General features: G+C 44.5%; 2 protein-coding genes across 3 annotated transcripts; both read right to left on the reverse strand.

Annotated features, from left to right (window-relative positions):
- Window positions 1–3,209: 3,209 nt before the first annotated feature.
- LOC123087298 (26S proteasome non-ATPase regulatory subunit 10) lies at window positions 3,210–7,572 on the reverse strand. Its single transcript, XM_044509286.1, has 7 exons — window positions 7,407–7,572; window positions 6,719–6,853; window positions 6,320–6,459; window positions 6,064–6,174; window positions 5,828–5,953; window positions 4,525–4,626; window positions 3,210–4,044 (listed from the first exon to the last, which is right to left on the reverse strand). Exons 1-7 carry the CDS (start codon window positions 7,561–7,563, stop codon window positions 3,895–3,897), a joined length of 921 nt encoding a protein of 306 aa, XP_044365221.1. The 5' UTR covers window positions 7,564–7,572; the 3' UTR covers window positions 3,210–3,894.
- Window positions 7,573–10,053: 2,481 nt separating this feature from the next.
- On the reverse strand, window positions 10,054–16,092 carry LOC123087297 (ankyrin repeat domain-containing protein 17). 2 transcript variants are annotated; one of them, XM_044509284.1, is made up of 12 exons: window positions 15,873–16,092; window positions 15,574–15,729; window positions 15,200–15,361; window positions 14,539–14,673; window positions 14,107–14,246; window positions 13,846–13,956; window positions 13,607–13,732; window positions 12,202–12,303; window positions 11,187–11,288; window positions 10,824–10,994; window positions 10,662–10,741; window positions 10,054–10,311 (listed from the first exon to the last, which is right to left on the reverse strand). In XM_044509284.1, the coding sequence occupies exons 1-12, from the start codon at window positions 16,000–16,002 to the stop codon at window positions 10,251–10,253; spliced, it is 1,476 nt and encodes a 491-aa protein (XP_044365219.1). In that variant the 5' UTR covers window positions 16,003–16,092; the 3' UTR covers window positions 10,054–10,250. The 2 variants fall into 2 exon arrangements, with proteins under 2 accessions (XP_044365219.1, XP_044365220.1); XM_044509285.1 differs by having other exon boundaries at window positions 15,658–15,729; window positions 15,873–16,091.
- Between the last annotated feature and the right edge of the window lie 231 nt (window positions 16,093–16,323).

Here is a 16,323-nt window from a genome sequence, read left to right on the forward strand (position 1 = left end):
TGTAATATAATCTAGTTGTACACATATTGATATTTAGTTGGCAGGAAGACTAGTTGCACACACATATAGTCAGTTGATTTGTAATATAATCTAGTTGCATACATATTGATATTTAGTTGGCAGGAAGACTAGTCTAGTTGCACACACATTGATATTTAGTTGACAGGAAGACTAGTTGCACACACATATGCTCAGTTGACTTGTAATATAATTTAGTTGCACACACATTAATGTTTAGTTGGCAAAAAGACTAGTTGCACACACATATGCTTAGTTGGTTTGTAATATAGTCTAGTTGCACACACGTTGATGTTTAGTTGGCAGAACACTAGTTGCACACATATATGCTTAATTGACGCGCCAATGTAGTCTCGTTGCACACACATTGATATTTAATTAGCAGGACTAGTTATACACATATATGCTCAGTTGGTGCGGCAATGTAGTCTAATTGTACACACATTGATGTTTAGAGCATCTCCAGCCGCGCCCTCAATAGGCCTCCCCAGGCCACTTTTTCGGCGCCGACGTAAAAAAAACGGCCTAGTCGCGCCCCCAGGACGCCGAAAATCGCCGGTTCGGCCTTTTTTCCGCTCGGCGGTCACAGGCCGCACCCGGCGCACTGGGGAGCAGTTGGGGGCTCCGACGCAAGGGAAAAGCGTGGCTGGCACACACCGTGAGGGGAAAAGTCAAGGTTTTCTTCCCCGACTCGCCTCCCACCCCCCGCGCCCTCGGCCACCAGTAGCTATATCCCGGCGCCGCCCACCGCCCTACACCGCTAGATAGCCATTCCCCGCCGAAAAAATAGCAGCGCTTCACCGTGGCAGCCCCTCCAACAGCAGCTGGGCGTTTTCGGCCGCGGAGGCGCGGTTTAACGGCGGGTACACGCTCATTGAGCGCAAGGTGTTCGGCGATTTGCCTGCCTCGGCAATGGACTCGGATGACGAGGAAGCGCTCGCCGCGCTGCTGGAGGAGGAAGCCGAGGCCGACGTCCAGGAAGAAGAGCATCTCATGGTGCTCGCCGCCCTCGCCCAGCTGCTGGCGAGCAATGAAAAGCCGTGGCGAGGTGGCTCGGCGCCTGGGCGGGTGAAAGCAAAGAACCGGCATCGTCTCGAAGGCTACTGCTTGCTCTACTCTGATTACTTCGCCGATGCTCCACTTCACGGCGAGAAAACATTTCGGCGCCGTTATCGGATGAGCCGAAAGCTCTTCCTCAGGATTGTGAATTCCATCCGGGAGTTTGATAACTACTTCAAGTGCAAGATGGATTGCACCGGCGCTCTTGGATTCATCTCCATCCAGAAGTGCACGACAGCTATAAGGATGCTTGCATATGGAGCTCCCGGTGATTCACTCGACGACTATGGGCGCATGACCGAGTCCACCAGCATAGAGTGTTTCTACAAGTTCTGTCGGGCAATGGTGGCAGTGTTTGGACCACAATACTTGAGAACACCCAATGCGGAATACACTGCTCGAATCCGAGCACAGAATGCAGCAAGAGAATTTCCTGGGATGCTTGAAAGCATCGACTGCATGCATTGGAAATGGAAGAATTGCCCATTTGCTTGGCAGGGGATGTACAAAGGCGCCAAAGGCGGTTGCAGTGTGATGCTTGAGGCGGTGGCCACACAGGACCTCTGGATTTGGCACTCCTTCTTTGATATGCCAGGAACTCACAATGACATCAACGTGCTGCAGTGCTCTCTTGTCTTTTGCCAAGCTTGTTGAAGGTCATTCTCCTCTGGTGAACTTCGAGATCAATGGGCGGCACTACAACAAGGGGTACTATCTAGCTGATGGCATCTATCCGAGATGGTCGACATTTGTGAAGACGATCTCAAACCCTGTGCCAGGAGGCAAGAACGCCTGGTTTGCGAAGGTTCAGGAGGCTTGCAGGAAGGATGTCGAGCGGGCATTTGGTGTGCTCCAATCTCGATTTGCTGTTGTCCGGTACCCCGCTCAGACCTGCACGAAAGATCAAATATGGGAGATTATGACTTGCTGTGTCATCTTGCACAACATGATCATCGAGAGCGAGCAAGAAGACCCAGTGTTTGACACTGAACCATACTATAGGCAGGATCCTCTAGCCGAAGTTGATCACTAGCTACGGGCAACCTGGACTGCCTATCTCAGTACGCGTCAGGAGATCCGAGACCCACATGTGCATCATCAACTGCAGCAAGATCTGATAGAGCATCTATGGAGGGTCAAGGGCGACGCCGGGCGCGACGTGTGATGAAATATTGGCATATACATACGCTCAGTAGGCGCGGCAATGCAGTCTAGTTACACACACATTGATATTTAATTGACAGGAAAACTAGTTCGTCGAAACATCCCCATGCGGGATCTATTTTCGAAGAGCACGTCGCGAGGATTACAACTGTGAAAACGGATCTTAATTCCGACGCGCGATTTAAAAATTATGACTTTTTAAAAATTTGAAAACTCAAATTAAATGTGTTCATATCTGTTCACATGTATGCTTTGTGGTACTTTTTCTAATTAGAATTGTTTTATCAATTAGAAGGGACTAATTATTACCTTTTTGGATTAGGGACCAACATTGTCTATTTTAGACCGCCGCTCGGGACGATTAGCGAGCAGCTAGATCGGTCTATCAAAATTTTGCAGGATCCGCTACAGCTGCTCTGCTCTTCGAAGCCCTGAGAGGAGGACCAATACAGCCTGATCGGGAAACCAATGAAAACATCCAAACGGCATGTCTGCAGCATCAAACAAGCGGTAAAAAGGAAAGCGAGCTGCCAACCAACAGACTTGCCGAGCAGCATTTGGTAAAAGTTTCAGGCATCGATGATAACTGCTTGGTTCCAGCAAAAGAGCATTCTGGATCGTGACATGCAAACCACCACTAACACACAAAGTACACTATTCTACCACCTTTTTACAGGTATATACACACAGAACGAACGAACATTCCGAAAAGAACTACTACCGTGGAAGCAGCACTGGCACTCCTGAAGAGCTAATCCAGTGCGCGGAGACCCGGCTCGGACTGTTCCTTCCTCATCGCCCCAACCGCCCCCCTGAAAATGCCAACCAACAGGGACCGATTAGAAATGCCGGTCATTTAAACGCGATGAAATGGGACTAGAAATGCTCCGTCCGGTTTCGTTTCATAGTCCTCCTTTTGTTTGAACAGAAAGCTATAAACTATGTTTTTGTTGCCGCAATAGGAAGAGACATGAGGGCGGCTCCTTTCCGGTAGTAACCTTTAGGAAACTTAGGGTTCAGACTTATGCAAGCATTGGCATCAACCAAAGCGGCATGTGCTTCACCACACTTCAGATGGCACAGGCTCCTGTTCGAATACAACACCGCGTCAGCCGGATCCAGCTTGATTGCCTGCACCAAACCAAATGTTAAAAGACCACGAAGCACAGCCTGTTTATTCCTGAATGAAACAAGAACCTAGTACGATAAGTGAAGCTAAACTAGCGTGTGATCGGAAACCTAAGTGGCACGGTTACAGTTTTAGAACTGAACCTAGTTCAGAAATCAAACGGAAACAGCTCACTAAACCAGTTAAAAGCGTCAGATAGAATGTGTTGCACAAAAGAAAGAGATTTTATCAGTTATAAATGTTATCCAAATTTATTTGAAGAAATAATGATTTACGCACTTACGAAAAATAAAAATTAAGTCAAAACAGATAAATCAACCATGACTGTTTCCCTTTGGTGGAGTATGAAATCCAATTCGGAGAATTTCAGTTATTTTCTGTTTGCGGGAAAAATCACTCCCAACTTCTGATTCCTAAATCCTAATTAAGCTGTAACCTAGCTGTGTGAAACTAGTAAGTACATGGCGCAGACATGTAAGTTAGGAAGGATGTTTAAAAATCAGTTCCCAGCTAATGTCAACTAGTTAATGATACATTAGCAATACAGAAATAGAAGTGTCTTCCGATGGTTTTTCAGTATAGAATTTTGATGCCGCGGCATAGTCCTTGCCCTCAACTGCTTTTGCACCTTGTGATTTCAGCCGAGCCTTCCTATCTTTGTCACTTGACTTGTCCTACATTATTAAGAGAACTTGTACCAACATTAAATCAAAAAAATAAGGTGCCACAGGCTGTAAAATGTCCGAATAACGGATGTCTTATTCCCCAAACTAGTACAAAAAAACATGGTTTTCTTCAAATAGCAGGATACATGCATAGATATGCTCAAGGTGAAATATTGTAAAAAATTAATAACCTGCTTAAAAAGGGATAGAAATATTAGTCAAAAGACACAAATCAACAGTAGCTTGCGTTTGCTGGTATATTAACTCCTGACCCTACACAGCTATACCTGTCAATTATAGCAGCACAAAACATTCTTACATGTGGGAATAAGTAACCGGTAGAGTGTGAACACATACATTCGTAGGATGCCAAGTGTTATATTCTTAAGACTGCCACTTAGTGATGTCTTAGCAAATATGAAAATAACAGTGCTCTCCAACAGCTTGTTCAGTAAGAGGGCCATCGAAAATGAATGCATGACAATATACCTCGGAATAGAATTTTGATGCAGCGACATAGTTCTTCCCTTCAGCAGCTTTTGCACCGCTTGATTTCAGTGAAGCTTTGCTATCATTGTCACCTTTCTTAACCTAAATAATTAAACAAAACTTATGTTAAGATATGTTAAAAATTACAGATGCTGCAAAACTGTACTAAGGCAGGATAACCTGTCTTATTTCTTCTAGTAATAAGAATAGCTGATGACATATTAACTGTACAGAACTGAAGATGGCATTCTAACACAATGATATGGATTACTTTCATACATCACCCAACTATTAATATGCAGAGTAAGTTTCCCAGTTCTCAATGAAATGATTCCAAATATCCCCCGTTTACTACACTGTATACCTCTGATGGATCCATCAAATCTCCTATCTAGCTCCATCCTATAGTCTTCACCCAAAAATGGATGGATCTAGGGAACTATCTATGTAGCTTTCAGACTATTATTCTTGAAAGCAGATCAAAGTGCTCTATCTATTCATCAAAGAGATGAGTAGAGTTTGATTATTGCATCATCTTCTTGCATGGACTTGCCAGAGGCACCTGATACCAGTTTATACCAACAAAAAGAAACACTGCATAAATGTCCCCATTTGTTTTCCATCACTTCAATATCCATGTGTGTGAGAGAGAGGGTTGCTTGGTTTCCCAAGCAGGCCAGGGTACGGAGGATACAAAAAAGGAAAATACAAGGGCTGTGAGTTAAAAAATGACGGGACAAGATTTTTGCAAAAACACGAAGATACATAATTGATGCAATCTCCTCTATAACATGATGTCATGAAAGGCAACCAGTGGGAGACAAAGCAAACAGTTCTTTGGCTTGTGACATGTCTGGATCCAAAATTTCTCATGGAACTAGTAAAAACGTAACATCATTGGGCGCCTACAAACACTGAGCTAAACATGAACTGCCGATATTGAAAAGTGAAATCATGAATGATACAAGGTCTCAGCAATAGGATCGTTCCGTCCAGATGACCTTTATGGTGGAATTAGTCAGCACCTAGTTTTTGGACAGGACGACTGGAGCTTCTAATCTGATTTTCACTCCATGATTTTGTCTCAACGTCACTGAACCTCACATATTGAATACAGCGAGATGTACTAAAGGAGCAGTAAACAAAAATTATGGTTTGCATGCACTCGAGTTCCAAGAGACATCATATAATATTCATCACCCGGGACAGGTTTATCCAACAAGTGTCAGAGACAACAACAATGATGTTAAGAGCATCAAGTATCAAGGTTTAAGAACTAACATAAATTAGAAAAATAATTCACCTGCTTAGCTGGAACATTGATATTTGCGCCAACCTCCAACAAGTATTTAACGCATGTGGTTAAGCCATTGTTAGTTGCTATCGCCAATGGAGTTTCAGGAGTTGTACAATTGACGTCCGCACCAGCCTGTGGGTGAACAGATATAACATAAAACACATGGAGAATACAAAGGCATCTTCCACCATAAGATTCCCTCAAGCAATCATAATGTGCAGAATGTGAACAGCACACCATACCTTGACAAGAAGTTTCATGCACTCTAAGCAAGTGGATTCATTCATTCTTTCAGGAGTAACATAGAGTGCTGTGGTCAAGGGTGTACCAAGGTCCCATGAGACTTTGTTCGGCTGCAATTTTAGTTTGAAAAACAAAAGGGACCTCCCAGGTTCCACATATGTTGAAGAAATATGATTCTAGGGATTGTATATGCATAAAAACTTGAGCTATGAAGAAAAAATAGCTCAAATGGAAGAACATCAATTTACTAATTACATCTGCATGGTGCTCCAGCAAAATCTTCATAGCACTGAACTTCCCATGAGCTGCAGCGGCAACTAGAGGCGTCCCATGAGGAGAAGGTGCATCAACATTAGCTCCTTTCGATAGCAGCAGTCGTGCAATTTCATCACAGCCTAGCAAGAAAGGAGGCATCCACACAGTTTGAATAGTTATATACTATCAGTATAGACAACACGCTGGCAAAAAGAATTTCAATTGCGGGACAAATTCATTTTGGGATATTTATTTAAAAAAATCATGTGGTGGAACCATCACTTGCGTATTATCACTCAGATGGTCAACCTCATAACCAGATCGGGCAGCAATTCAACAGAGAAATATGAAATCATATGCAACCATTTTTTACAGTGCAGAATGTGAAGAAATAGACACCTGTTGCTACTGCTTCATGCAGAGGAGTCGTGCCGTTGGAGGAATCTTTTATGTTGGGATCAGCACCTTTTTCAAGAAAATACCTTGTGGCATTCACTTCCCCATGCCCCACCGCAAAAGACAAAGGCGTCGCACCTGCCAACAAAGCATTACAATCAAGCAATTTAGTCAAACATTGACACCCTGCCATACCGTAATAACAAACGGTTGGGCCTAAGAAATCTACTGCCGTCTTCTTCACTTGCTCAGCATATGAAGGGATGCATATCACAAGCAATACTGAAGACTGAAATCTCAGAGATACGCACATTTGCAGGTGCACATAAACAAGTGGTGGTATAATTAATACTGCATAACAAAACATCATTCACAAGCATGTTTTTACTTTTTAGAAGGAAATTTTATAATCACCAGGTTTCACTAGCACAAGCTTATATTACGCGACAAAAATATGTTAAAACGAAGTAATAATCGGAATGGTAAGAATTTAATTGACTGGCCCGCATATGTGAGACGAAACAAATGAGGAAAGGAAATTCCTACAGATGGATGCCAATAATTCATGAATTGCGTTGTACCGTATGAAGTAGTATTTGCTTAGCTTGCTTCCCAGTCAGAAACAAGAACTCAACTGAAACACAGAAGCATTTGATTCAGTAGTAGTATTTGGGAGAGGCGCCGGCCGTACCAGAGCCAGGATTAGCAGCCTCGGAGTCGACATCAAATCCAAGCTCCTCCACCAAGTACTTGCAGATCCCCACATCACCCTTGGATGCTGCGGCATGCAATGCCCCAACGTCCCTGAGCCTCACGGAGGCAAGCGACTCCCTGTCATCCTCGCCCATGCCATCTACCACGGCTTCAAGACGATCGACCCAGATTTCAAAAGAACCACGTTAATTACGGCTAAGGTAAACCCTAATCCAGAACAATGCCATCACGGAGGAGGGTCTTACCCTTGAGGCGGTCGAGGTCGCCGTCCTCGCACGCGAAGAGGAACTGCTCCTGCGGCGGCCACTGCCAGCCGGTGCTACCCAGATCGCGCGCGCGACGAGCGGGAGGCCAGGAAGGAACACGTCAGGGGCCATGGTAGACCGAATGAAACTCGCCCGAAATGGTGAGGCGAGACAGAGCGGAGGGGGTCGCGTGCGCGCACGTGCCCACGTCGGTGACGGTGGCCTGGAGGCCGAGGCGGGCGGCGACGTCGGCGAGGGCGCGAGCCGCCGCGGCTCTCTGGACGTCGCTCGCGCTCGCGCATCCTCCTCCGGCGCCGCTAGGGATCCTCCCGTTCTCCATGGCGGGAGAGAGCTCGCGAAGGCCCTGGAAGCGGGCGGGCAGACGGTCGGGGTTAGCGGTGGGGCGGTGGCTTCTATGGGAAGGAAAGGAGGCCTCTGTGTGGGAGAGAGAAGGCTGCGACGGATGGATGGGATGCGACGGGACGGGCGGGGTGCGGAGGCGCCAGTGGGAGGGCCGTTGACTGCGGATGACGACGGAGAATCCGGGGAGGCGTGACGATCTCCATAGTGGCATGTGTTGGTGCTTCCCACTGGGTGAGCCGAGTGATGTCGAGCTGCTTCTGCTGCAGCTATCACTTCAACGCATGCAGTGGGGTTGGGGTGCATCGAGTGTGTGCCCAAAATAAGTGTAGCAGAGACAGCTTGTGTGTGTATAGCCGGAGTTGATAAATCTGAAATTAAAAGCATCTCCAGCCGTTCGGCCCCCAGGACGCTAAAAAATAACGGTCCGGGGGTGAACCGGCGCTAGTTCGGCCCCTGGGGCGACCTAGCTTCCAGTCACGCCCCCAGGACGCGGAAAAATCGAACTTAGTCGTTCGAACGGAAGATGTTCGGAAACATAAGAACAATAATTGCTGCGTGTGTGGTATGCAAGATTCATGGCGTCACAATCTCATCGAGTGCACGATGGCAAGATGTGCGTGGTCTCTGGTCGATCCAGTGCTATTGGAACATATGATAGCCACTTCGGAACCACTCGCATGAAATTGGTTGTTCTCCATGATGAAGCTTCTGCCGCATGAGGAGCTAACTCGTATGACGGTAACGTTGTGGATAATCTGGACGGCAAGAAAACTCATCCATGAGGGTATACATCAAAGCCCCCTTTCCACTCACCTTGTTGTGACGAGTTCTATTTCACAACTTGATCAAGTTATCCCTTTGCTGACGCCAAACATTGGCCCTGCAAATCAGGGGGGGAAGAGATGGATGCCATATCCTGTTGGATGTGTTAAGATGAATGTTGACGCGGGAGTATCTGTGAACCATAATATTGGGGTGGCTGCAGCAATTTGCCGTGACAGAGATGGCACATATTTAGGCCCAGTTCTTTTCCAAAATCTAGAGATTCTTTCATAATCCAACCCCTACACAACTTCTCTCAGAATCTTTAAGTCCCATTTTTTTTTTACAATTCTATCTAGTTAGGGTCTAATTAGATAGGATTGTAGAACAAATAGGGCTCAAAAATTCTGAAAAAAACTGGATAAGGGTCGAATTCTGGGAGAATCCTCAGATTCTGGCAAAAAACTAGGCTTTAGAGTCATCAGTCCTGGTCACTCATGGATCGGTGGATCCTACTTCACTAAGACGATTGCATGCTCTATCGTCGGCTGAAGACTTGGGGGTGCGCCATCTTCATATTGCATGAAATTGCAAGTGGTGAAAAATATCAATTGTGTGGCTAGAGGATCTTATGGTGTCGTCGTCAAGGAGATTAAGGAGATGGAGAAATCTTTTATTTCATGCTCTTTTGTTCATGAATTTCGAGCTTCTAATTTTGAAGCTCATAAGTTGTCTAGGCTAGGTGTTTCCCTTCCACAGAGTAGACATTTGTGGTTAGGTCCTCCTCATGATCCATATGTAATACCTGTAAACATTACCTCGGTTTAATAAAGCCTAGCTGATTTTGCTCCCCCAAAAAATACAATTATAGCAGTACCGAAAGAAAATGTAGCACCAGATTCTACCTTGTTAGCTGTGTTTGCCTTCAACCGTTTTAGCCTCCATAAATATTAACAAATGTCAGTTTTGCTAAAGCACATCTAGATGTGCCATAAGTATTACACATCTAAGTCATATGTCATTGACCTTACATTGAGATTCGTGTGAATATTTTCTTTCTCTTTTTTCCTTCTCTTTATGCTTGATTCACTCACTTAGATGTGCAATAACTAGAGCCCATCTAGATGTGCCCTAGACACACCCAACAAATGTCCTTATGGCAATCGAAATTCTGCAGGATCCGCTAGAGTTGCTCTTACAAGCCCTGAGCGGAGGACCAATGAAAACATCCAAACTGCATCAAACACGCAGAAAAAAGAAGACATGCCGACTGCCGAGCGGCATTTGGTAACAGTTTCATGTGCTGATAAGAGCTCCCAGCATCCAAAGAGCGTTTTGGATCGTAACATGCAAAACCACTACACAAGTACGTTCTACCTTTTTACAGGTACATATACACAGAACGAACATTCAGAAAAGACTACTGTGGAAGCAGAAGCACTCCTGAAGAACTAATCCAGTGCGTAGAGACTCGGCTCAGACTGTTCCTTCCTCATTGCCTCAACTGCCTCCCTGAAATTGCCAACAGGAAACGAGTAGAAATCTCAATCATTTCACACGACACGATGCCAATGGGATTATAAATGCTCCAGGTTGTTCCATCTTCACACAACCATTTCGTAGTCCCTTTGTTTGAAAATCAGACGGGAATGCTATTTTTTGTCGCAAAAGGAATGATATGCCACAGTACAGCATGCACAAACATACGGCCAGCAACGTAACACTAACTTTCATAAAATGTGAAACCATCATACGAGCACCAAGGTTCATAAAACATGGTCCATAATATCACTACTGTTTAAAGGTAATTTAATTAATCAACCGTTGAAGAATAGCTATAGAAGGAATGAACTGGATTGTACCTATGCGCCTCCTGCATCTCCTTGTTGTTAGGCTCCAGTTTCATTCCAGCCGAGAACGCATCAGAGGCCTCTTTGTACTCCTAATAATGAAATCATCGTTCAAAGATTTTCTACAGGGCCGGAGGTGATGTATAAAGCAGCAAAAAAAACATTTATTCTTACCAGAAGAGACATAAGGGCGGCTCCTTTCCGGTAGTAACCTTTATGCCACTTAGGGTCCAGACTTATGCAAGCATTGGCATCAATCAAAGCGTCATGTGCTTCACCACACTTCAGATAGCAAAGGCTCCTGTTCGAATACAACACCGCGTCAGCCGGATCCAGCTTGATTGCCTGCACCAAACCAAATGTTAAAAGACCACGAAGCACAACCTGTTTATTGCGGGGTAAAACAAGAACCATGATCTGCTCCATTTGTGTTAACTAGTTAATGATACAGTATTACATTAGCAATACAGAAATAAAAGTGTTTTCCAATGGGTTTTCAGTAACAGCGTTTTTGAATATAACTGCCTCAAAATATACCTCTGTGTAGAATTTTGATGCGGCGGCATAGTCCTTGCCCTCAACTGCTTTTGCACCTTGTGATTTCAGCCGAGCCTTCCTATCTTTGTCACTTGACTTGCCCTACATTATTAAGAGAACTTGTACCAAGATTAAATAGAAAAGTAAGATGCCACAGGCTGTAAAATGCCGGAATAACGGATGTCTTATTTCCCGAACTAGTTCAAAAAACATGGTTTTCTTCAAACAGCAGGATACATGCCAAGATATACTCGAATCCAAATGAATGGGCAGAGCTTTCACTATAAATGTAAACCTTGGATGGGAATTGTACCGTCCTTTCGTAAGGCCTTGCCTACTTCAGCAAAAAACATGCAAAATAGCCTTTCTATAGCACTGACCCCCCCCCCCCCCCCCCCCCCCCCCCCACACACACACAGACAAAAAAAAAACTCAAATGTCATTTTTTTATCACAAAAAGGTACACAGCTATAACATGTTCTTCACACAAAAATTTAGATTTCCTCGTTTTTTTTCTATTTTTTTCAATTTACTTTCACCTGGGTGCATGTGAGCTAGGGAGCCAACCCAGCTCAATTTTATAACTTCAGAATGATCAAAGTTAATAGCTGAAACCTGGCCGAAAATAGGATAGTAGTCAAGTGAACCAGTTAAAATAAATACATTCCTTTATTAGTAATGAAATATTGTTAAAAATTAATGATATACACTTAAAAAGTGGTTATAAAGATTAGTCAAAACACAAGACACAAATCAACAGTAACTTGGATTTGCTGGTATATTAACTCCCGACCCTATGCAGCTATACAGGTCAATTATTTAGAAGCACAACAAGGCGTTCTTAGATGTGGGAATCAGTAACCAGTAGTGGGAACATGTACATTCATAGGATGCCAAGTGCTATATTCTCATCTAATGTCCATGACTGTGATGTATTAGCAATATAAAATAACAGTTCTCTCCCAACAGCTTGTTCAGTAAGAGGGCCATTGAAAATGATTGCACAACAATATACCTCAGAACACAATCTTGATGCAGCAACATAGTTCTTCCCCCTAACAGCTTTTGCACTGCTTGATTTCAGTGGAGCTTTGCTATCACTGTCACTTTTCTTAACCTAAATCATTAAACAAAACTTATATTAAGATGCTGCAAAACTGTACCAAGGCAGAATAACCTGTCTTATTTCTCCTATTAATAGAAACAGCTGATGACATATTAACTGTACAGAACTAAGATGACATTCTAACACAAGGATACTAATTACTTCTGTACATTACCCACTCTTAATATGCAGAGTAAATTTCCCAGTTCTCGATGAAATGATTCCAAATGTCCCCCATTTATCAGAAAGGTGTGGCTACTTTGATGGATGGATCAAATCTCATATCTAGCTTTCCATCCTATAGTTATGTCCCAAAAATGGAAGGATCTAGGAAACTATCTATCTAGCTTTCTGACTATTATTTTTGAAAGCGGATCAAAGTGCTCTATCTATTCATCAAAGAGATGAGTAGAGTTTGATTATTGCGTCTTCTTGTATAGACTTGTCGCCAACCATCCAAATTCTGGCAACCAGAGACACCTGATAGGCTGATACCAGTTTATACTTTATACCAAAAGAAAAACGAACACATAAATTAATGTCCCCATTTGTCACTCCTACATCGGAAACTCCCAGCTGACAGTTTCTTGTTTGCAATAACCCTTCACTATTGTTTTCCATCACTTCAATGTCCATATGTGTGTGTGAGAGGGGTTTCCCAAGCAGGTCAGTGTATGGAGGATACAAAAAAGGAAAATACAGGGGCTGTGAGTGCAAAAAAATGACACGAGAAGATTTTTGCAAAAATCAAAGATATATAATTTATGCAATCTCCTCTATAACATAATGTCATGACAGACAACTAGTGTGAGCAAAAGCAAACAGTTCTTGGGCTTGTGATATGTCTGGATCCAAAATTTCGCATGGAACTAGTAAAAACGTAACATCATTGGGCGCCTACAATTCTAACACTAAGCTAAACATGAAATTGCAAATATTAAAAAGTGAAGTCATGAATGATACAATGGAACAGCAACAGATCTAAGCAATAGGATCATTACGTCCAGATGACCTCCGTGCTGGAAATCGTGAGCACCTACTTTTTGGATAGGACTACTGGGGCTTCTAAACTGATTTTCTCTCCATGATTTTGTCTCAACGTCACTGAACCTCACATATTGAATACTACGATATGCACTGAAGGAGCAGTAAACAAGAAATATGATTTGAGTGCACTCCAAGATTTCCATGAGACATCACATAATATTCATCACCAGGACAAGTTTATGCAACAAGTGCCAGAGATAACAACAATGGTGTTAGAGCATCAAGTATCAAGGTTTAAGAACAAACATACATTAGAAAAATAATTCACCTGGTTAGCTGGAACATTGATATTGGCGCCAACCTCCAACAAGTATTTAAAGCATGTGGTTAAACCATTGTTAGTTGCTATTGCCAATGGAGTTTCAGGAATTGTACAATTGACATCCGCGCCAGCCTGTGGGTGAACAGATATAACATAAAACACGTGGAGAATATGAAAAAGTATCTTCCGACATGAGATTCCATCAAGCAACCAAAATGTGCAGAATGTGAATTGCACACACACACCTTGACAAGAAGTTTCACGCACTCTAAGCAAGTGGACTCATTCATTCTGTCAGGAGTAGCATAGAGTGCTGTGGTCAGGGGTGTACCAAAGTCCCATGAGACTTTGTTCAGCTGCAATTTTATTTTGAAAAAATACAAGTCACTTCCCAGGTCCCATATATGTTGAACAAATAGGATTCTAGGGATTGTATACGCATCAAAACTTGAGCTATGCAGAAAAAGAAGTAAGCTCAAGTGGAAGAACATCAATTTACTAATTACATCTGCATGGTGCTCCAGCAAAATCTTCATAGCATTGAACTTCCCATGGGCTGCAGCGGCAACTAGAGGTGTCCCATGAGGAGAAGGTGCCTCAACATTAGCTCCTTTCGGTAGCAGCAGTCGTGTAATTTCATCACAGCCTAGCAAGAAAGGAGGCGTCCACACCGTTTAAATAGTTATATCCTATCAGTATTCACAACATGTTGACAAGAAGGTTTTCAATTGCTGGACAAATTCATTTTGGGACTTTTTTTCTAAAGAAGTCATGTAGTGGAACCATCACTTCTGTATTATCACTCCCGGGCTGCATCCCAATCATAAAAGTTGGGACGGTCAACCTCATAACACAATCGGACAGCAACTCAACAGAGAAATATGACATCATATATATGCAACAAACTTTTACAGAGCAGAATGTGAAGAAATAGACACCTGTTGCTACTGCTTCATGCAGAGGAGTCGTGCCGGTGGAGGAACTTTTTGTGTTGGGATTAGCACCTTTTTCAAGAAAATACCTCGCAGCAGTCATTTCCCCATGCGCCACCGCGAAAGACAAGGGTGTCGAACCTGCCAAGAGAATTACAATCAAGCAATTTTAGTCAAATAGCAACCGGTTGGGCCTAAGAAATCTACTGCCATTGTCTGCACTTCCTCAGCATCATATCACAAGCAATACTGAAGACTGAAATCTCAGACACACACATTTGCAGGTGCATATAAACAAAATGGTATAATTAATACTGCATTCACAAGCATGTTTAGAAGGAAATCTTATAGTCATCAGGTCTCGCTATCATAATCTAATATTATGCAACAAAAATATATGAAGCGAAGTAATAAACTGAACAGTAAGATTTTTTTTTTCTTCTGAATTTTGAACAGTAAGAATTTAATTAACTGGCCCTAGCACGAGCAGATGGACGGAGCATGAGAGATGAACAAATAAGGAAATTCCTAATGCCAATAATTCACATTCCATCTACGAATTGCATCGTATGGTATTAAGTAGCAGTAGCTTGGTTCCCAGAAACAAGAACTGGAAAGAAACATTGGAGCATTTGATTTAGTATTTCAGAGAGGCGTGCGTACGTACCAGAGCTAGCATCCGAGTCGACATCAAATCCAAGCTGCTCCACCAGGTACCTGCAGATGGCCATATCACCCGCGCCTGCTGCGGAATGCAACGCCCCACAGCCCTCGACCCTCACAGATGCAAGCGACTCCCTGTCATCCTTGTCCATGCCATTTACCAAGGCTTCAGGGCGACCCAGATTTCAACAGAACCACGTTAACTAAGGCACATCCTCATACATGATCCAATTTCCGACAAGAATGTTGCATGAAACAAGATCAAGACGCTCAGTAAACGGATGGTGAAATGTACAGAAAACAACCCCCACAAGAGGAAAATCAATCAACTAAAGCGAGCAGGCCATCACATAGCACATAGCAGCACCATCAACTTACATATCATATACTGCAACTGTAAGTAGCAACCAACCACGGCTAAAACCCTATCCAGAACAACGCCATCACGGAGGAGGATCGTACCCTTGGCCCGGCGCAGGTCGCCTTGCGAGCACGCGAGGAGGAACTGCATCTGCGGCGACCAGCCGCCGGTACCTGGGCGCGCGACGAGCAGGAAATTAAACCAGGAACGCACGCCGCCGTCAGGGAGATGGAGGATCGCGGAGCGGATCTCGCCCGAAATGGCGGCGCGAAACGGGACAGAGAGAGGGGGGTCGGTCGCGGCGCGCGGCACGTACCGACGTCGGTGACCTCGAACCCGTGGAGGGCGAGCGCCGCCGCGGCTCGCTGGACGTCCCTCGCGCTCGCCGCCGGCGCGGGCCCCCTCGCCCCTCCCCCTGCGCCGCGGCGGCTCTTCCCCTTCCCCATGGCGAGAGGCGGGAGCGAGCTCGAGAAGGGTCTGGAAGCGGGCGGAGGGTCGGGTTTAGGGGTGGGCGGTGGTGGCTTCGGTGGGAAGGAGCGGAAGAAGGGCGAGGGAAATGGGAGAGAGAAGCCCGCGACGCGGTGGATCGGTCGACGCGTGTCTCCACGGACGGTGGGGATGTGATGGGACGGGGTGCGGCACGTTTGGCCGTGCGGAATGAGGGGGTCGTGCGCGCCGTTGACTGCGGCTGACCTTTCTCCATCCATAGGAAAGGTGATGATACGGACCACCAAGCGTGCCATCACTGTACGTTAAGTCAACATCAA

Source organism: Triticum aestivum, chromosome 4A (genome assembly GCF_018294505.1).
Source record: "Triticum aestivum cultivar Chinese Spring chromosome 4A, IWGSC CS RefSeq v2.1, whole genome shotgun sequence".
Lineage (NCBI taxonomy): Eukaryota > Viridiplantae > Streptophyta > Magnoliopsida > Poales > Poaceae > Triticum > Triticum aestivum.

Bases quoted from the DNA above. Each gene is read 5' to 3' on its own strand.
- LOC123087297 (XM_044509284.1), bottom strand. From the start codon at position 16,002: ATGGGGAAGGGGAAGAGCCGCCGCGGCGCAGGGGGAGGGGCGAGGGGG. The intron at 13,957-14,106 runs GTAATTAGTAAA...ATAAAATTGCAG, and splicing joins TGCTGGAGCACCATGCAGAT to CTGAACAAAGTCTCATGGGA. The intron at 10,742-10,823 runs GTAAGAATAAAT...TTTCATTATTAG, and splicing joins CCGCCCTTATGTCTCTTCTG to GAGTACAAAGAGGCCTCTGA.
- LOC123087298 (XM_044509286.1), bottom strand. From the start codon at position 7,563: ATGGGCGAGGATGACAGGGAGTCGCTTGCCTCCGTGAGGCTCAGGGAC. The intron at 6,854-7,406 runs GTACGGCCGGCG...CTTTGTTGGCAG, and splicing joins GGCTGCTAATCCTGGCTCTG to GTGCGACGCCTTTGTCTTTT. The intron at 6,460-6,718 runs GTGTCTATTTCT...CTTTCTTGCTAG, and splicing joins GCATGAAGCAGTAGCAACAG to GCTGTGATGAAATTGCACGA.